Source organism: Melospiza georgiana, chromosome 10 (assembly GCF_028018845.1).
Source record: "Melospiza georgiana isolate bMelGeo1 chromosome 10, bMelGeo1.pri, whole genome shotgun sequence".
Taxonomy (NCBI): Eukaryota; Metazoa; Chordata; class Aves; order Passeriformes; family Passerellidae; genus Melospiza; species Melospiza georgiana.
In genome coordinates this window covers 9,358,267-9,377,371 of record NC_080439.1, presented here as the reverse complement: position 1 = coordinate 9,377,371, position 19,105 = coordinate 9,358,267, and the positions used below count along the sequence as shown (strand labels likewise).

Here is a 19,105-nt window from a genome sequence, read left to right as displayed (position 1 = left end):
AGGCTGGGCCATCTCACTGGGCCTGGCTTCCCCAGGGCACCAAAAATTTAATACACACGGACAAAACACAAGTGCTCAGTGGAGGCACTCATGGACACTCCTGCCCATTCTCTCTCCAGTGGGACCCCACGCTGTCACATGCCGCCGTGTGCCACGTGTCCGGCGGTGGGAGCAGGGCCCATGTGCCGTGTGGAGGCGGCTCCGGCCGGGGCTCCCCGGCAGCGCCCTCAGAGCTGCCCCCTCCTCACGCAGGGCGGGAAGGAAGCGGAGCGCGGGCCGGTGCTGCCCCCTGGCGGCCGCGCCCGCCCCTCCGACCATTTGCCGCCGGGGCGCGGGTGCGGCTCCAAAATGGCCGCTGGCGAAGGGCCGGGAGAGACTGGGCAAGGGGTGGGCGGGGGGATGACACACGGCACACAAACCGCACGGCTCTCCAGCTGAAACGACCCCAGACTCCACTGGGTTAGTTTTGACCACAGGGAATGGCCTTTGGCACGGCTCGATGTTGGGAAGCCAGAGGGAAATGGCCACAGCAGCATGAGCGGCTGCACAGGGCAGGGAAGGTCACAGCAGTGGCTGTGTGCCAGGAGGGTGGAACAGGCTGACCACGTCTGGAGCTGGCACGGACCAAATGCCAGGGCAGGATCTTTCAGCAGGGCAGGAGTAGAGGACATCAAGGGACCTCATGCCCAGGAAGGCTCAGGTACACAGCCCTGCTTTCTGGGCTTGTTTTCTGCAACCAGCACTCTGGGAAAACCATGTAAAACTTAACAGCTGCCACTGCAGGGCAGCACGCTGTCCTGGCTAGAAAAACCAGCCAGTGACCATGCCACAGGACTGAGGCCCTTCATCCCCAGACTGCAGAACTTGGCATGAGGAAGCAAAGGAGGCCTGAATTTGGTTACAAGGCAGCCACTCAGCCCAAACTCCTGCTCACACTTAGGGGCAAGAAGAGACAATTTGAAATGAAGCACAAGAGAAAATACTTGTAGGAGAGAGCAACTGAACTGCAGGGCCTTAGTACAAGATCTGATTTACTTTGTTTAAAAAGAAAGTAGAAAAGCAACTGGCTAGCAAGCACCATCACAGCATCTTCAGTTAAAAAAAAAAAGGTGGTTACAGAGCTTACCTTGGCCATCATAATCCTTTCCCCTACTTCCTGCTAACAGCATGCATACACTGCTGGAGCAGAGCAGGACAGAAGCTGCTGCTGTGACACCAATGACCTTAACCCAAAAGAGGGAAGGCTACAGACTGCCTGTTTCTCACAGCCTGGCTTCATTTAGTGGCACAGAAGTAACACGAACCAGTTTAGGTCCTTTAATCTGTCCAAGACAGGGTGCTAAAGCACAAATGATAAAACATTCTGCATTTTTACAGCAAAAATGCTACAGAAGTTTATAGGAAAAAAAAATTTTTTTTTACATGGGTAAAACATTATAAATTCAAGACAACTCACAGACAAGGAGTAAATTCCCACATCTATCACTCTTTGTTTTAAAAAGTTCGTTTGAACAGGCAAGCTGTCAAAATGGCTTGCCCTCTCTTCCTTGAAATGAGAATTTTATCTTCCAAGTGGCTCACAGTACTGCTTCGCTTCTTGGAATGTCCTCCGAAGGCTCCGCCAAGATCAAAGGAGAATAAAAACCCCCGGAGTCCTTTCAGATAGTCTCGGAGAGCAGGAAAGGGGAAAGGAAAGGGGAAGTTTATTCAAACTTGATCTTCTTCCCTTGCGGCTTGTGATCTCCACCTCCTCCTCTGCCTCCTCGGAAGCTACCTCCTCCTCTACCTAGAAAGAAAATTATTGCAAAAAGCAGAGTTACCACTACAGTATTTATATTAAATGCACACAAATATATTGCAGTGGTATATCTATACCACTGCCCTTCCAAAACCATCCTGGCACAGGACAGAAAATAAATTCACATTCAATATTCCCTAGTAGCTCTACACCATAACCCCAAGAATGGCTTTGGGTTCATTTTGGAGCACATCCCCTCCAAACAGCAGCACTGGCTTCCTCTTACCTCCAAATCCACCTCTGCCACCACCTCTGCCACCAAATCCACCTCTTCCTCCTCGGCCACCTCCTCTGCCACCACGCCCACCAAATCCACCGCCACGCTGGAAGTCACCCTTTGGCTTAGCAAAATCAAGGATCACTTTGTTTCCATCTATCTCTCCATCTTCCATGGCTTCCTTAGCTGCTTTGGCATCTTCTGCAGAGCTGAAGTCCACAAACCCAAACCTAGGAAACAGGTTGCAAGACCAAGTCAGTCACATTTCACGAGCTGCAGCACCACCTGCAGGTTCCTGACAGAAATCTTTTTGGAATCAAACACCAGCACTTCTGCATCCCACAGATGTGTCACTTGTAGGACAGCAGTGGCTAATCACAATCGATGGAGCCCCACTGTGAGTTTGCCAGTACTGTACAGGTAATTTTCTTCTCGTGCGAATCCATCAGCTGCCACAGAGGTTTGTTGGCAGGGAGGAGCTCATTGAGAAGAGGTGAGAAGTGAGCACGTGCTGCCCTCCACCAGTGGACCCCAAGCTGTGTTCTCTGCTCCCACCCCATTTACCAGTTCCATAGAACCACCCACATGAGCATGAGAAACACCTGTATTGCAGAGATCAGCTAAAGTGAGGTGCTCTATAGCACCTGCAGCCAGCCCAGGTGATGTTTAACCCACCCTTTAGATGATCCAGTGTCTCTGTCTGTGACTATTCTTGCGCTTATTGAGCCTTCAAACGATTCTCTTAACGTCTCCTCTGTGGTGTCCTCAGAAAGGCCTCTGACAAACAATGTTTTGCTTTGCTCTGTGAAAAGGGAGCACATTCAGAATTCATTCAGCCCGAGCAAGGCAGCCTTCAGCTTCATAACATCACATCCAACTTGCATTACTGGCTCCCAGAACAGCTCACAGGGATAAAGGGACTGTTTTCAAGGAACAGCTCAAGCACCTGGAGTCTATGGAAACTTTTTCAGGACTGCAGTTAGAGCCTGACATCAAAGGATTTCCATCAGCCAACCTGATATTGCCAAATTAAGTTTGCCCCACTACTTTTTTAAAAATAGATGCTTGGACCTTATCAGCAATGACAACAACCAACTGTACAGACACTGCTGGATCAGCACTTGACTATCTAGAGGAATTTAACAATAGTTTCATCAGCATTTCAGATAATCAGTCATCATATCCAGCACATTTGCTTACAATGTTTGGCATGTTTTTTTTTGAAGCAGCCCCAGATTTGCCCGGATGCTGCCACAGCTGGAGATCAAACATGAAACACTTACGACCGAATCCTCCTCGTGCGTTTGCATTCCCTTTCTGCGTACTGAATTCCAGTCTGATTGTTCTGCCTTCAATCTCTGTGTTGTTATAGGAATTGAGTGCCTCTCTGGCATCCTCAGTTGTGGCAAAATCTACAAATGCATACCTGTGTGGAGAAGAAGATTCCAGTCAGCCTGGGAACAACAAGGGACACCTTGGAGGCAAGTCACTTACAATGCCAGCCTGGGGGTCAGGTGGAAGGCACAACCTACCCTTTAGGCCTGCCCTGGTTGTTCTGTGGCACCTTGACGGAAGAAGCTTTCTTAAACACTTCTTGGAGAGTTATTTCTGTAGCAGCATATGAGAGGTTGTTGACAATTAGGGTCTTCGACTCTCCTATGGGAAAAAGTCAATGCTGTTAAGTGCAGGTTTGGAGAGCGAGTTCTTGTTCTCTAGATTCTGACAAGGGATTAAGAATACTTGTTGCCCTTTCCTCACCTCAAGGTGAGGCCCAAAGCAAAATCTAACCCTGTTTTATTCACCAAGACCAGTTGCCCCCCTTGCCTGAAACATGCAGTAGAGACGAAGTGCATAGGATGCAGAGCACAAGTGAGGCAAAAGATCTGGTATCTTAATCTTCTTGCAGTGTTTTAAGTTGGCATACCCCCAGGAACTTGTGAAGCAAGTGGAAATGAATCCTGAATGCCATCTGTATGCATGGTATCAGTATGGAAAGTACCTTTCTGATGTTCTTGCTGGCTCTTCTCACCAGTGAAGTCAATGATCACAGCACGACCCTCAATTTCTGTGCCCTGCTTCTCCTCCAGAGCTTTGTTTGCCTCAGCTTCTGTTTTAAATTCAATGTAGGCCATCCTGCAACACAGAAAAGAATGTAAGCAAATGCCTCCTTCAAAGAACAACAAAGTATGCGAATGAGAGGGGGGAAGATGTAAAAGAAAAATGCTGCAAAAAGTAGGACAGCTATTGCAGCAGGTTCCTTAAGGTAGCCAAAGGACATGTAAGCTTATCAGAATATGCCAAGAGCTAGAGGAACAGCAAACACAGAACAGGCCTCTCAGCTACACACCCTTTGCTGCTCCCGTCCTTGTTCATCACTATCCGGACCTCCACTGCATTTTCAAACACCTCCCTGATGGCATCCTCGGTTATGCGGTAGGGCAGGTTCTTCAAAAACAGCGTTCTGGCATCTCTCACTGCAAAGGCAAGTTACTTTTGGTTATCAGCTAAAAACCCCTCCTCATCTACACTGCCAGATCAGTGAGACTCAGCAAGTTGATCCAGCAGAAATTAAGAGCAAGCATTCCCATTTTCAGAAGCTGCAAAAGCAACTGTAACAAAAGTTAATGAAACTGCTGTGGTTCTCTTAAGGGCATCAAGTTCAAAAAACAGGTCCTAAAGTTTCAGAATGAAACCTATTTCTTCCTCAGCTTTCCCAATATGCACTATTTCTTGGGATCACATTTGCAGATATTCCAGTCTGAACTTGGACATCTGTATGTAAGTGTTTTAGAAACTCTTAATTGGGTCATACCTTTCTTGTCTTCTTTCATAGCTTCCCTGCTCTTTGCTTTTTCCAGTTTGACTTCCAAACCCATAAATTTCTTTCCATTCAACTGGAGAGCTTTATCCAGATCCTCAGCAGATGAAAAGTCCACATAGCCAAACCGCCTGAAAGAACAGCATCCTTGAGGTCTGCTCCATCTCTGGCAGCAGACCACAAACACAAACCTAACACCAGAGAGGTCCTGGCTGGTCAGGTTCCAGGCAAAGTTAAACCCTCACCACTACCAAGCAACCATCCCAGCATCCTGAGGGGAACCAGCACCAGCACACTTGGACCCCATGAACAAATTAGTGCCAAATAAAAGAAAATTAGCAGCAAAATTCTACTGATGAACTCACTTGGAAGAACCGATTCTGACATCTACAACTTCAATATTCTTCTTCCCAAAGAATTCTCTGAGTCCAGTCTTCAGCTCCTCAAACTCCTTGGTGCAGACCAAATTTCCAACAAATACAGAGAAAGCTGATGTGGGCCCTTTAAATGAAAAGACAGTAAAGTGGGATTTTTTTAAAGGCAGTTTTTAAAACTGAGAGCCAGAGTCTAGACAGCTTTAGCACATCAGTTTTTGCTCAGAAGTAACATCATATTTCAGTATTAAGTCCCTTATAATCATCATTTGTGCTGAGAAACCCCACCCCTGACATCCTGGACCTTTCACAGTTACATTCCTATGCAACAGAGTCCAATCACAGTCCATTAAACACACATCATTTGATGATCCCACACCACTTACCATCTGTTTTCTTTTTCTTGGGCTCTGGTGCACTTTTATTGGTCATTTCTTTCTTCCTCTTCCCAGGTGCTTCCTTGACAGGTTCTGTGCCACAAAACAAAACACAACTGAAAAATACAGAACTTTTCCTAAACTGAATCAACACAGGAGCATTAACCTTTACACCAGTCATACACAAAACCTCCTGTTACTCAGCAGCTGTAAGATTTTAAACTTTAACTCACTTTCATCTTCACTTTCCTCCTCAGCATCCTCTTCATCCTCCTCCTCTTCATCATCATCCTCATCATCCTCTTCCTCCTCATCTTCGTCATCTTCAGATTCTGCTGCCTTGGCTTTCACTGGTGCAGCCTTGGCTGGAGTGGTTTTCTTCACTGGAACAGGGGCTGTGTCCATGGCTTCATCTTCAGACTCTGAAACAAGATGAGCACAGTATTTAGACAGTTCCACATTAAGTGCCTTTTGAAATTAAGAAAACAAAATGCTGCTGAGCCAAATGTTCTCATGCCTCCTGAAACTTGTATGTCCTTAGGAAAAAAAGTTTAATACACTTAATTTTTACAAAATATGTCTCTTTCCCTTGGATTTTACTGCATTAAAAAATCCAAACAAAACCTGTTCACCAATAGTAAAAAGTTTTACTGACAACAGGGAAATTAACACCCATTCAGCAACAGGGACAACAGCAACCAGCTAAAACCAGCTGAGCACACACTGCATCACTCCCACAATCCTTTGAGCTTCTTCCCTCCCTCCCCCAGGTCCCTGTGTTTAATAATAAACATCTTATACCATCTTCTTCTTCATCGTCCTCATCATCCTCTTCATCCTCATCCTCCTCCTCAGACTCCTGCTGCTTTGCTGGCACAGGTGCAGGCTTTTTGGCTGGTACTGCTGCAGGCTTTTTGGCTGCAGGCTTCACAGGCATCCGTGGTTCCTCCTCCTCATCTGCACCTACAGTACCACAAGTCATTACTACTAAGGTGCAATGAATCAGGTAAAAACTACTTAGAGATTCCCCAAATTTTGCCTAAAAGTTCAGGAAAGAGCAGTCAAGAAACTAGGAGATGTTTTACAGGCTGTGTGTAAGGCAGCTGCAGCCCAAGCTCTCCTCCAAACTTCACCAATTGCCCACCTCTCCTTCATAACCCCTCTTTAATCACTGAACACCCCCTCAAGTATTAAATCAAACAAATTTTTAAGGTACTCATATTTAATGACTTGATTGAACCATCTTTAGTCCATGTGTATTTCAAAGATAACTTACCAGAATCTTCTTCGTCCTCCTCCTCCTCCTCATCTTCATCGTCTTCTTCTTCACTCTCCTCCTTCTTGGCATTCTTTCCATTTTTTGCTCCTTTGGTTAGGACAGCAGCCTTTTTAGGAGTTGGAGTAACAGCCTTTTTGGGCTGTGGAGTAGCCACAGCCTTCTTTGCAGGTGTAACTGCCTTTTTTGCAGGAGTAGCAACTTTCTTGGCAGGAGTTGCAGCCTTCTTGGCTGGGGTAACAGCAACTTTCTGTGGTTTCTTCTGGGGGATCATCTGAAAGACACATTAATGTAAAACTCATGCTGGCCTGTTTAATCTACCATTACTTCACTATGAGACAAACATACAGCCAGTAAAATCTAAAGAATATCCTTTTGCCAGTTTAAGTTAACTCAAATGCCCACGCTGATGAATCAATAAAGCTCAAACTCAGCTTTTTCATGCTTGCAGGAGCCCACTTAGGGAACATCAAAGCACCTCTAAATTCCCTGGTCCTGAACCAAGACCAGTGGTGCATATTAGCCTTCAGCATGTTGAAACTTTTACACTTGCACATTAACCACATGTGACAAATATCATACTGCTCATTACTAGGGTAATTAGGTACCCACTTGCTTATCTGCTTTAGGACAGTTTTAAGACCCCACCAGTACTTCCAAAAGCCTGGAAGTACAGACTTAGCAGTTGAGCTATTTTTCCTCACGCGGCTTTAGCCTTAAGAAGTCCAGTTTATTCTTTAGCCACAGTTTAGTGAGGAACACGGACAGTTTACTGATACCCTGTTACAGTGTAACCCACAACCCCCACGACACTTCTGTAACACGTGCATCCTTTTGACTGCATCTCTAGATTAATCACCTCTTCTCCGCTGCTCTCCTCTAGGTCAGAGGACTCCTCTTCCTCACTTTCCTCGAACTTTTTCGGGGGAAGAGCCATTTTTTTCTGTTTGATCTGATTCTTCGGGGTCTGAAAGAGAGCGGGAGCAGCACGTTTAGCTCCCGTGCTCACGCGGGCTACCTTCGAGCGCTCGCTCCGGCGGGCAATTGTCCCCACCACGTGGCCGCCCTCCGGCCCCCGCGGCGCCCAGGGGGCCGCCCGGTGGTTGCGGGGTGGCGCCGATGAGTGTGCGGGGCCTTCCCCGGGAGCGCGGGGCCCTTCCCGGGAGCGCGGGGCCTTCCCCGGGAGCGCGGGGCCCTTCCCGGGAGCGCGGGGCCCTTCCCGGGAGCGCGGGGCCTTTCCCGGGAGCAGGGCGCGCTCCCACGTGCTCGCTGTCCCCGCGCCCCACGTGGCCGCTCTGTGACGTAGCCCCGCCCCCCCCATCCGCGCGCGCTCACACGCGGGGCCCACCCGCGCCCCTCACACGCCGGGACCCCGGACCCCGCTCCCCATTGCCCGCCGCCCGCTCCCCTCCCGTCCCGCGCCCCCGCCCGTAGCCGGCGCACGGATCACAGCGGGACAAGGGGGTGTTTGAATCCGCTGCCTCCGGGCCCGCGGCCCCTCCCCTCGCCGCCATCTTCACGGCGAGCGAAAGCAGGCCTGGAGCCACCGCGCGGCCCGAGCGCACGGCGGCGAGAAGGCGGTCCGGCTCCCTCCCCGATCCGCCGCCGTCCGCACCCGCCCGCTTCGTCATGGCGGCGTCCGCCCGCTGTCCGCCCGGCGGCTGCGCCCCCCCACCCCACGCCCTCACCTTGGTAATCTTCACCATGATGGCGGCGGTGCCTGGCGGCGCAGGGGCGGCGGCCGAGCTGTGTCGGGAGCGGGGAGGGCGCGTCCGGCGCGGCGGTGGCGCGGTGGGATCGGGCCGCGGGCGGGCGGCGGGAGCGGCGGGGACGCGCGGGCGGCCGGGCCGGGCACTGACACGAAAGAACGAGCGCGCGCCCCTTCCGCCCCCTTTGCTAGCCCCGCGCCAGGCTCCGCCCCCACCGCCCCCGCCCCGACCAATCGCCGCGCGCGCCGCGCCGCCCGGCCAATGGCAGCCCCCGCCCCTCGAGCCGCCGCGCCAATGGCCGGCGCCCTGCGATCGGCCAACCGGAGGGCGCCTTCCAGCCCCGGGGCCGTGCGGCGGGGGGCGAGCACGGGGGGACGCAGCGCCCGCCCGGGAAGACTCGGCCGCAGCCAATGGGACGGAGGCAGCTCGGCGCCTGCGCGCTGATTGGGCGGCGTGGCCGGGCCAAGGGCGAGCACGTGGCGGGCGGCGGCCACGTGGTGGGGCCGGGCGGGGGTCCCGGGGGCCGGCATGGACCGGGGGTGGGACGGGGTCCGGCAGGGACCGGGGTTGGGACGGGTCCCGGGGGCCGGCACGGACCGGGGGTGGGACGGGTCCCGGGAGCCGGCAGGGACCGGGGGTGGGACGGGTCCCGGGAGCCGGCAGGGACCGGGGGTGGGACAGGGGCCGGGCAGAGACCCGGGAGTGTGACGGGTCCCGGGGGTTCTGCCGGGTCCCGGCGCCGGCAGAGACGCTGCCATTCCCCGGCAGTCCCGGCTGCCCCGGCCGGCCCTGCGGCAGCTCGGCATCTGACGTGCAACTGTGCCCGGGCACGCTTTTGCTTTCCGCTTTGGGACTGGATTCTCCCCGTCTCTGTCTCTGTCCCGGTGCTGTCCCTGCCACCCATTCCGCCTGGCCCCGCGTCCCCTCCCCGGCCCTTGGGCCCTGAGCAGCCGTGGACTGCTCAAAGAAGCGTCCGCAGGAGCCGGTCAGTGTCAGTGTGCTGCTGCTGCTGCTGAGGTTGCAGTTGGCACAGGAGCGCTCTGCAGTTGCCAGCCTGCGCTGCTTCAGGCTGGGAGAGAAGGCCCAAAGTGGTAGAAAAAGATAAGCCTGTGCTTGCCTGATGGATGCTTTCGAATTCAGTCACTGCAAGACACCACCTTTCTCCCCGTGAAATTTTTCCCAGTGCCTATAAAGTCGGGGTGGAAATGGCCCCAGGGCAGAACTGGTACCCCTGTTTCACTTGTCACTGTTGGCAGGGCTGGGTGCCGCCTTGCCCCTGCCTGACACAGAGCAACCTCCATTGCTGGGGTTTCCCCAGTGCCTTACCTCCCCCACCACTTCAGACTGGGCACCCAGCCAGCTCCTGGGGGCTGCTGACTCAGCCAGGGGTGACTCGAGCAGTTTGCTCTTCCAAGGCCTACTTGAGATAAGCACCTGACTTGGGGAACATGAGGTCCTGGTGAGCCCTAGAATAAAAATGCAGACTCTCAATGAATGCTGTCCTTGAGGGCACACTCCAGGATTGTTCAGTGCCACCTGAAGCAAGGGACACACTGTGGGTGAGGCAACATCCCTGGCCCTAGGCTGTCCTGGTGCCTCTTTCTCCTCTGCTGGGTAAGAGAGGCAGTCTCCAGGCAAGCTGAGCTAAGGGCACCTCACTGAGAGGCGATGGGATCAATCAGCCTCTCCAGGAGTAAGCCAAGCCTGTGGGGAGCCTGCCACCATCAGCCAGTATGGGGAGGGAGGAGCTGGAATGGAGGAGGGTAGTGCCCTGTTCCAGCCCTGGTCATAGGCATGCAGGAGAGGGGGATCCCACCTGGGAAAACCCCTGGTGTAGGGCAGCTGGGCCCTGCCTGTGAAACAGCAATGCCTGGCTGCTGTCCCACTGTGTGCTGCAGGAGCTGTCCCCAGGTGGGGACCCTGCATGGGGGAAGCAGTGACACAGACCAGGTGTGGCCCCAGGGAATGCAGAGGGATGGAATGGAAGACAGAGAGACCTGAAAGTGATTTTTAACTGTCTGAAGCAAGAGCCGATTGCACTCTCCTCACCATGCATGTAGTGCAACAAAATCTGTACCATGACTGCCTGAACAGCTTTGCTGCCTGTGCTGGGGCTGGCCTTGGTTCCTCCACGTGCTGTGGGAGGCTGGTTTGTCATGAGAAAGGTACAACTGTTGCTTTGCTTTAGCCAGGAGCAGTTTTGGCAGCTGGGACACTGCATGTGTCCAGTAGCAGTGCCAGCAGTGGGATCTGCACAGGGCTGGGCTGGCAGCTGGCCAGTCTTGGTTCCCAAACCTGGCAGGGGATTTCTCAGCATGGCCTGTGCTCTGTGCCTTTCCCCAGCAGTGTGTTGGAAGGTTCTCCTTGCCTCTGGCATCTCTGAGGCTGCAGCAGAACCCAGGGTTTGGGAGAAGGAGCACAGCACCCTGTGCAGAGTGAGAACCAGCACTGCCCTCGGGGCTGTGCTAATCCATGCTCTGGATCAATCCATAATCTGTGTCAGTCCATGCACTGTGTCAATCCATAATCTGTGTCAATCCATGCACTGTGCTAATCCATGCTCTGGATTAATCCATGCTCCATATCAATCCATGCTGCATATCAATCCATGTTCTGTGTGAATCCATGCACTGTATTAATCCACGCTCTGCATCAATCCATGCTCCATGTCAATCCATGCACTGTGTCAATCCATACTCTGTATCAATCCATGCACTGCATCAATCCATGCTCCATGTCAATCCATGCACTGTTATCCACACACCATTGAGCAGGTCTGGATATGGCCCAGCCCTGCCAGCTGCTGTTATGGCCAAAAAGGGCCCAGGATACTGCAGAGAGGAAAGCAGCCAGGACTTTGCAGATGCCAGATTTAGACTGGGCTGTTCCCTGTATCCCACGTGTGGCCAGGATTTTTCAGCCCTAGCACTGGGCAGGATGATGCCAGAGTGTAGCAAGGCCAGCCTTTTTCTGGGACACACCACATTGCAGGGCTCTCTGCACTGCACAGCCCAGCTCCTCTGCAGGCAGCTCCGGGAATTTCAAGGCCGAGGGAAGTCTCACAGAGGAGCATCAGTGAGAAGGGTAATTTGGCCAAAAGAGCAGGTTTGCCAGCTCTATTTGTACAGTAAATATACTTCAGGTCCTTTCATGGCCGTCTCTTGTTGTTGCATGTCAGTGGCTTGGGAGTGTTGACAAAATTCCACAGTTAAAGCGAATTTAGCTGGTTCAGTGGAGACCCCAGGATGGATTTGCCGTGGATTCTCAGTTTCTGGCATGGCAGACGCTCACCCTGTGCTTTTCCCGAGCCTTGCAGCGCTGGGAGCGCCTCACCCGGCTGCTGCTGCTGCCGAGGGCTGGGGCTGCGGGGCACAGCCAGGAGAGCTGGGTGGGCAGCCCGAGGGGGAGCCCCGCAGGAGTCACCGATGAGGTGAGTCCCAAACGCCCTGCCCAGCCTGTGGCCGGCCGCGGCTGCGTGTCCCCACTAGATGGTGACAAAAGGCTGCGTGTCCCCAGTGAGAACCCGGGGACACCCGGCTCCCCCAGCGCATCCCGGGGCGCAGCGGAGCGGGACAGCCCGCCCTGCCTCCTCCGTACCTGCCGGGACATCCCGGGGTGCGTTCGGTGCGAGCAGCAGCCAAGGGCAGGCGGGAGGGGAAAAGTTTTACCTGTGGCTGGTGCAGGCGTCTGCTGCCAAAAAATTGTCACCAGCAAACACCCAGAGGGTGCTCAGAGAAGGGGAAACCAGCGAGAAAACCAATGAAACTTGTCCCTGAGCACCCCAACCTCACATCACCTGCTATGTGGTCTGAGCAGTGCCCTGATCTGTTGGCACGGCAAAGGTTAAAAAAAATATTAAAAACCAAACAACAACCAAAAAAAAAAAAAAAAAAACCAAAAAAAACCAACCAAACAAAAAAACCACCAAAACCCACTATAAAAGCAAATTTACAAATCCCAGGTCTGGGTGCTTCCCAAAAACCTCTTGAACAGCCCCATGTTGCAGTGGCAGATCCTTTTCTCCTCTTGGTGCCCACCTCACCCCACCATGGTGCTCCTATGCCAGCAGGTACCACAGCTGATGGATGGTGACACAGCAGCACCAGCACTCAGGGTTGGCCTCTCTCTTCCCAACTGCACAGTTCCCCAGGCCCTGATTAATGCAGGGCAGAAAATGAGATGGGGCTGTGTAGCAGTCTAATTAAGTATTTTCTTAATTATCCCCGTCTGTGCCAAGAGGAGAGTCCTCAAGGATGATGAGTATGAAGTGGGTGCAGGGCTTGCTGTGACAAATGGCACTTAATTCAAGTAGTCACAGACAAGTGCATGTCCTCTGCCTTGAAATGAGCAGCTTGGGACACGCTGGCCTGCAGAGATGAAAGTCAGCAGTGCCTGGCAGAGCATGGGATTTCTTCTCTGGGAAGTGTCCTTTCTTGAGGTGGGATGCTGCAGGAACTGGCATGGGCCCTGGAGCCAAGCATGCCCATTGTCACTCTGGCAGATGCTGGGTGATAACTGTGCCATTTCCTGGGGTTCATGGACGAGGAAGCCCACAGGTGACTCCCACAGGGAGTTTTGTCCATGCAGATTTAGTCTCCACATGACCTCCAAGTATTCCCTGTAGTGATAATTTCTGGTACACTGAAAAGGAGGTGTTTATTTCCAGAAGGAGCCAATTCCCCTAAGATTTCCCTTCTGGCAGGGCAGTTCCTCTCCCCAACACCCCTTGCCTGGAGCTGGCTGCAGGATCGTGTGGTCCCCCTGTGAGCCCCCAGCAAGGCCACAGAGCCACCCAGAGCCCCCCAGCCAGGTGGGCTCCCCTCTGGATCTGCTCAGCAGGCGACAAGTGCAGCCCTGGAAAAAAGGATGTGTGAGGGAAAAGTGGGACCAGAAGAGGACTTGCAGTAGGTGTGAGATAAAGACAAACCAGGGAAATGTGGAGCAATTGGGGTGGTGAGAGGAGACCTTGGGAGCACCTTTCTCTCTCCATTGGAGTAGAGAAACTCCAAGTGGAGAAAGTCAGTGAGATGGGAATGGGCAGGCATTTAAAGCAATGCATGCAAATCCTTTATAAGCCAGGGGAGGTCAATCTGGAGGGAAGCTAGAGGTGATCCCAGTTCAGCAATGCCAGGCCAGCAGCCAGAACACATCACACTTCCATGCAACTCTTCCTGCATTGCCCTGCAGCATCTGGAAAGGCTTTCCAGGACCTCTGTGGAGACAGCCCAGAGGAGGAAGCTCCTCTTTGCATGGGCATTTCTGTGCATCCTATTTATCTCCCAAAGCTGGGGCAATAGGGAATAGAATCCAGACAAGCACTGGGTCTCCAGGGATGGCTGTCAAGGCATTCAGGTAAAACATCTGCACACTCTTGTGGCTCAGCACATCTGCCCTGTGGCACAGCCCCATGGAGCAGTGACCTGGGGCTTTGTCTCTGTTCCCATTTTACCTGCTGGAAGCTCCCTCTGCTCCCAGGCCTGTGTTGGGCTATTTCCATTTCACGGCAGCTCCTGGGCACAAGGCCAGTGCAAGGCAGACGCTCTGCCTGGAACAAACCCAAACCAGGGGATTTTTTTTTCCTTTTCTTCCCTTCTCAATCAAAAAAAGAAAAAAATTGAATATCTTTGTTGAGTTCAAACTGGAAAAGCAGGAGTCTCTCCTCACTCCCCATATAAGGGCACCAGATTGATCCCCATATAGACCATTCACTTAACAATTGAACTCAATGATTCTTCTGGGTCCTTTCCAACTCAGAAGGTTCTGTGATATCAGTTTATCTTTGTGTTTGTATCTGAGTGAGGGGGTGAGCTCATCCCTGCTTGGGAGCCATCCTCAGCAAAGGCAGTGGGCAGCATGGCATGGTGAATCTGGGGCTGCCCCATGTGCTCACCTCTAGCCCCAGAACAGAGCCAGATAACATCAGGGAGAGCAGAGCCACACACAAACACACACATGTCCCCGGATAGCATGTCCCAGCCTCTGCCAGGGAGCAAGAGCCAAAACTGCTCTAGGAAACAGGCATCAGTGCCAATGGGAAATGCTGGCTGGCTTCTTAAGCTCAGTGGAAAATGTTCTATGATTCCCCCTGAGAGCTTCTGTCCTGTGCTCTCCCAGCTAAAGTTGCCCACTGAGCCTCATCCATGGAATTTGCAAAGGCCCTGTCCCAGCTTCCTGCTGGGAGGGAGCAGCCACCCCAAGGACTCTCATGGTTCCATGGTCCAGCCATGGGCTGAGCTTTTTGGGAAGGGTTACTTTGCACTTGACTGTGCCTGCAGAGCTGAGGGACCTGGGCAGGTGTCAAGGTGTACAGAGCACCCATGAGCCTGGGGGAGGTCAGAGCTTGGGTGTCAGGGAGACTGAGCCCATCCAGATCTCACCATCCATCTGCCCCCCTGCAGCAAGCTCCATCAAAAGGAGGTCAAAAGTAATTGCTGAAAGTGCTTTTCCAGCCCAGACCACTCTGAGACGGTTTGTGCCTCATCCCAGCAGCACACTGGGCTGTTTCACTTACCAGCTCTCACCACAGAAATTCCCACTTGCAGGATGTGAGATGAAACCATTGCTTTGAAACTTCCTATTACCAAGTTAAAAATAAGACTCAGAGCAATAATTTCCCCACTGCTGGTGCCTCAGACCTGAAAAACCTAGTCCTGAATGATCCAGTGGTGTCTCATTTAGCTGGGCAAGCTGTGATCATGATGTCTGCATCCTGGGAGGGAGGCAAGAACATGGTTTCTTGGGGAAAAGTCCTCTCCTTCCCATCCTGTGCAAGCCATCAGCTCATCTCCCTGTGTACAAAAAGGCAGAGGAAGTTTAAAGCAGACTGAAAATTACACTGAGAATTGCACTGCATCTCTCCTGCTCAGTTTTAATTGTAGAGCAAAGAAAGCAGCCCATCGATTCATCCCGCTGGGTAATTAAATGCTTAATGCTATTGACTATAAAGACATTATGGTTCAGCAGCCCAACACTAATGCATTAATAATCACTTGTATCATGGCTGGGAAGGGGCACGAGCTGCTCCTGAGGAGCACCAGAGTTACATGGGATGGGAGCAACAGTGAGAAACCTCAGGGACTGAATTAGTGCCGTGCCAGCCTCAGGAGTGAGAGTCATCCCAGGGAGCAGGGAAGGGCCAGAAGGACCATGGAGGAGGGGGCAGCCCCTACCCCAGGGAAATGTCCCGGCCACGGCAGTGGGAGGGGAGTCTGAGCATCAGTGCTGCCCCCAGCACAGCTCCGGGGTGTTGTCAGCCATGGGATCAGGAAGATGAATCTGAGCAGTACAAGCCTTTGATAACAAGCCATGGCAAAGGCAGAGAACGTCTGCCCGCCTCCTGCCGGGCTCTCCAGTCCCGGTAATTGGCCGTCTGCTTTAGCCTGTTTATTATGCACATGATGTGGAGCACAGGGCAGAGCCTACACATTGCCTGGCACTAAGCACATGAAAGTGAGCTGAGTGAGCACTGCTCCAAGCTGGAGAGGCTGATTTGCTGGGAGAGGCAGAGTCAGCCCTCAGAACGTGCTGTGCTGGTGGGTGCAGTGCCCTTCCCCAGGGAGGCGTCACCAGTGAAGGATGGAGGCTGCACTGCCTCCCACCTGCAGGGACCTCAGAGCCCAGCACAGGCCAGGAATCCCATGTCCCGTGGACAGGGGGGATGCTCGAGGGCCATTTATAGAGGATGGAGGAAGGAAGGACCTGCAGCATCACAAGGAGAGCAACCCTTCTCAAGACCATCCTCTGCTGAGTTCTTCTCCACCTCCCCAGGATCGAGGCATTGTCCCTCCAGCCATGGCACGCTGGGTTTCCCCACCTGCAGCCACCTCAGGGACACAGACATGGCCTAAAAAGCCACCAGAGGCAAAATTTCCACCTAAGCTCTCCAACCCGTGTCAACAACCCCCTGCCCAAGGATAAGGGGAGCCCACACAGCCCTTCCTGACCTGCAGCATGAAAACCAAAAGCACTTGCAATTTTCTCTGAGCAAATCCAAGTACAGATCATGCTGTCAAATCCTTATTTGATTTGTTTTTCTGGTGGCTCTGCTCCATTTGCCTTCATTACTTTCTCTGCCCTGTGCCATAGTCCAATAATGCAGCATCTGCCCAATAAAAGGTCCAGGAATATAATTTACAAGTAGTTGGCACCTCCTGCCTTGTCTGGGAGGGCGGGCTCCCTGGGTACACTGCCGACTGGAAAAAGTGGATTTTACAGTCATTGTCAGTGGGGTAAATAACCTCTGAGCACTGTTTGTAGCTTGATTTATTTTCGTGAGGTTGCAATTCTCCCAGACATTTGATTCATGGCTTGAAATTGAACCTCTCTAAGTATATTTCTTTACAGAGTCTTAAGAAAAATAAGTCTGGAAAGAAAGAAAGAAAGAAGGGAAGGTGCTTTTTTACAGCCTCAGGGATGAGGAAGAAGGTGCCTCTGGTGCTTGGATACAGCTGAGCCTGGGGAGAAGGAGCACTGGTGCTCCCAGTGTCCCACCTGCCCAGGTGAGGCAGCCCTGGCTGGCTGAGCTGCTGCATTTCCTCTAGAAAAGCCTCTCTGAGACTGACAATACACAGTTATGTTGGTACATAAGTGTGTACAGCAGCCTCAGTAAGGGATTGTTGCTGGGTTATTAGGAAAGAAGCATTTCCTGAGGATGCTGTGAGGGCAAGGGAACACATTGCTGTCTCCACAGTCCTTTGCTCTGAGGCTTTGGGATGTGCCTGTGCAGTGATGGGCAGAGCTTGGGGGCTGTGCTGTGGAGCAGGGCTTGCTCTGCACCCATTTTCAGGAGCAGAATGAATCCTCCCCACTATGGGTGCCAAACCCTGCACCCTCTGGGCTGGAGCCGCACAGCCTCGTGCCTAAACCTGCTGAAATTGGTGCAGGTGGCATCACCCTGTGCCTTTGGGCTGGGGAGTGCCCAAACTGGCCCTGCCACCGGCTGGGGGCTCATCCTGAGCCTGATCTCACCCTGCTCTGGGTATCACTCCCAGGGAAACTGAGCTGCTCCACACAAAGTGATTCCTGCTGCAGGGCCAGCCTCCTCCAGACCCTGAAGGTGATAAAAGATCCCAAGTGGATGAGCCACAGCCTGGGAGGGAGCAAACCTGTTTGCAAAAGGAGATCTCACTGGGAGAAAGGTCCAGAAGAAAAATGGGAAATTTAAGGGAAAGTCCAAACATTTCCAGCCACAATGGTGCCAGATTTCTCTGTTTTAATGGGTTTTCTTTGGCCCCACCACACTGTGTCATGACTGCAGGGTTTGTGCAGCCTGAGCTTCAACCCTCTTGGTACTGAAAGGTGCATTTAGCACAGAAATGACTGGAGGGTGCAGAAATGCACCGAGCAGGAATAGTCACACTTTGCTCACTCATACTGAGCCACCTCTCTTTTGCCCAGTGCCTCAGACCAAAGGGGCACAAAATCAGGATCCATCTTTTGACCTCTGCTGCTCTCACCTGCAGAAAGGAGATCCTGCTCCTGCCACCACTGGTCTGGGGTGAAGGCAGTGAACAGGGGGTGTCAGAGGTGCAGCAGCTACCTGGGGCTCACAGCAAAATGCCTTAAGGTTTTCTGGGAAAAAAAATTTAAATCCTTCTCTTGTGGGATAAGCCTGCTTTTGCAGGGCACAGAGCAGCCTCTTGGAGGGGGGACAATTAGAGCAGAAGGTCCTGAGGATGCCAACAGTGCCCTCTGGCCACAGCACACTCATGAGTGTCCCAGGTACCAAAGGCAGCTGCTGTGGGGTGACCTGTGAGCTCAGGCCACAGGTCAGAATGAATCATCCCCTCTGGTGCTGCAGCACAGGAGGGGACCTGCCCTCAGCAGCGGGGAGGGGACACAGCTGGAGCACAGCAGGACTGCAGTGGGACCATGTCTGTGCTTGGAGATGCTCTGGCTCCCTCAGGCTATTAAATCAAAAGGATCCCAGATTGCTTGGCCTGGTCTCTCCTGTTGTTTTAAATTGTTCTCCCAATTCCTGGCTTGAGCACAGTGACCAAAATCATCACTGTGACAGAAAAGCTGAGTGTTGGGACATCCTGAATGGGGCTGAAGACCCCCAAACCTGTTTCTAGGAGGTTTGGAGAGAAAACCATGGATGATGCAGAGGATGCCTCACTGCTGACCCCAGCCTCTCCCACACCTGCAGAATAAAATTGTACCAGTGTTGGCCAGAGGACCTGTTCAGCTCTGTAGCTGCTGGGCTGGGGAGATGTTGAACTCCTGGGGCAAGGAAGCAGGCCAGGAACTGGGAGGGGCAGCAAGAGGAGACAGAGAATTTCTCCCAGCAACTGAGGAGATGCTCACAGATAAGATAAGATAGGAGATGCTCACCCTCCAAAGCAATCTCAGTTCCAAGGGTAGGTGGTTTCCTACTGCAACCACTGGCTTTTGAAATAGGGTTAAACTGTTATATCTCCTGGCTATGTCTGCCCAGAGACAATCAGCACAGAGACAAAAATCGCACTAGAGAGAAAAACCTTTAAATCCTCCTGTCACACTCACCCCACCCCACTGGGTGCAAATGGGTGCTTTTCA

At 52.6% G+C, this 19,105-nt stretch overlaps 1 protein-coding gene and 3 non-coding genes across 4 annotated transcripts; all 4 read right to left on the bottom strand.

The window, feature by feature from the left end:
- Positions 1-1,303: 1,303 nt before the first annotated feature.
- On the bottom strand, positions 1,304-8,655 carry NCL (nucleolin). The gene is made up of 15 exons (XM_058031312.1): positions 8,549-8,655; positions 7,720-7,827; positions 6,861-7,134; positions 6,386-6,547; positions 5,818-6,006; positions 5,594-5,677; positions 5,199-5,334; positions 4,828-4,964; positions 4,363-4,489; positions 4,015-4,148; positions 3,548-3,671; positions 3,299-3,441; positions 2,691-2,817; positions 2,025-2,245; positions 1,304-1,786 (listed from the first exon to the last, which is right to left on the bottom strand). Exons 1-15 carry the CDS (start codon positions 8,564-8,566, stop codon positions 1,704-1,706), a joined length of 2,067 nt encoding a protein of 688 aa, XP_057887295.1. The 5' UTR covers positions 8,567-8,655; the 3' UTR covers positions 1,304-1,703.
- On the bottom strand, positions 2,368-2,508 carry LOC131087858 (small nucleolar RNA SNORA75). Its single transcript, XR_009114997.1, has one exon. It is a non-coding gene; the product is annotated as a small nucleolar RNA SNORA75 (small nucleolar RNA).
- Positions 3,125-3,201, bottom strand: LOC131087863 (small nucleolar RNA SNORD20). Its single transcript, XR_009115001.1, has one exon. It is a non-coding gene; the product is annotated as a small nucleolar RNA SNORD20 (small nucleolar RNA).
- On the bottom strand, positions 5,414-5,483 carry LOC131087862 (small nucleolar RNA SNORD82). Its single transcript, XR_009115000.1, has one exon. It is a non-coding gene; the product is annotated as a small nucleolar RNA SNORD82 (small nucleolar RNA).
- Positions 8,656-19,105: the final 10,450 nt, after the last annotated feature.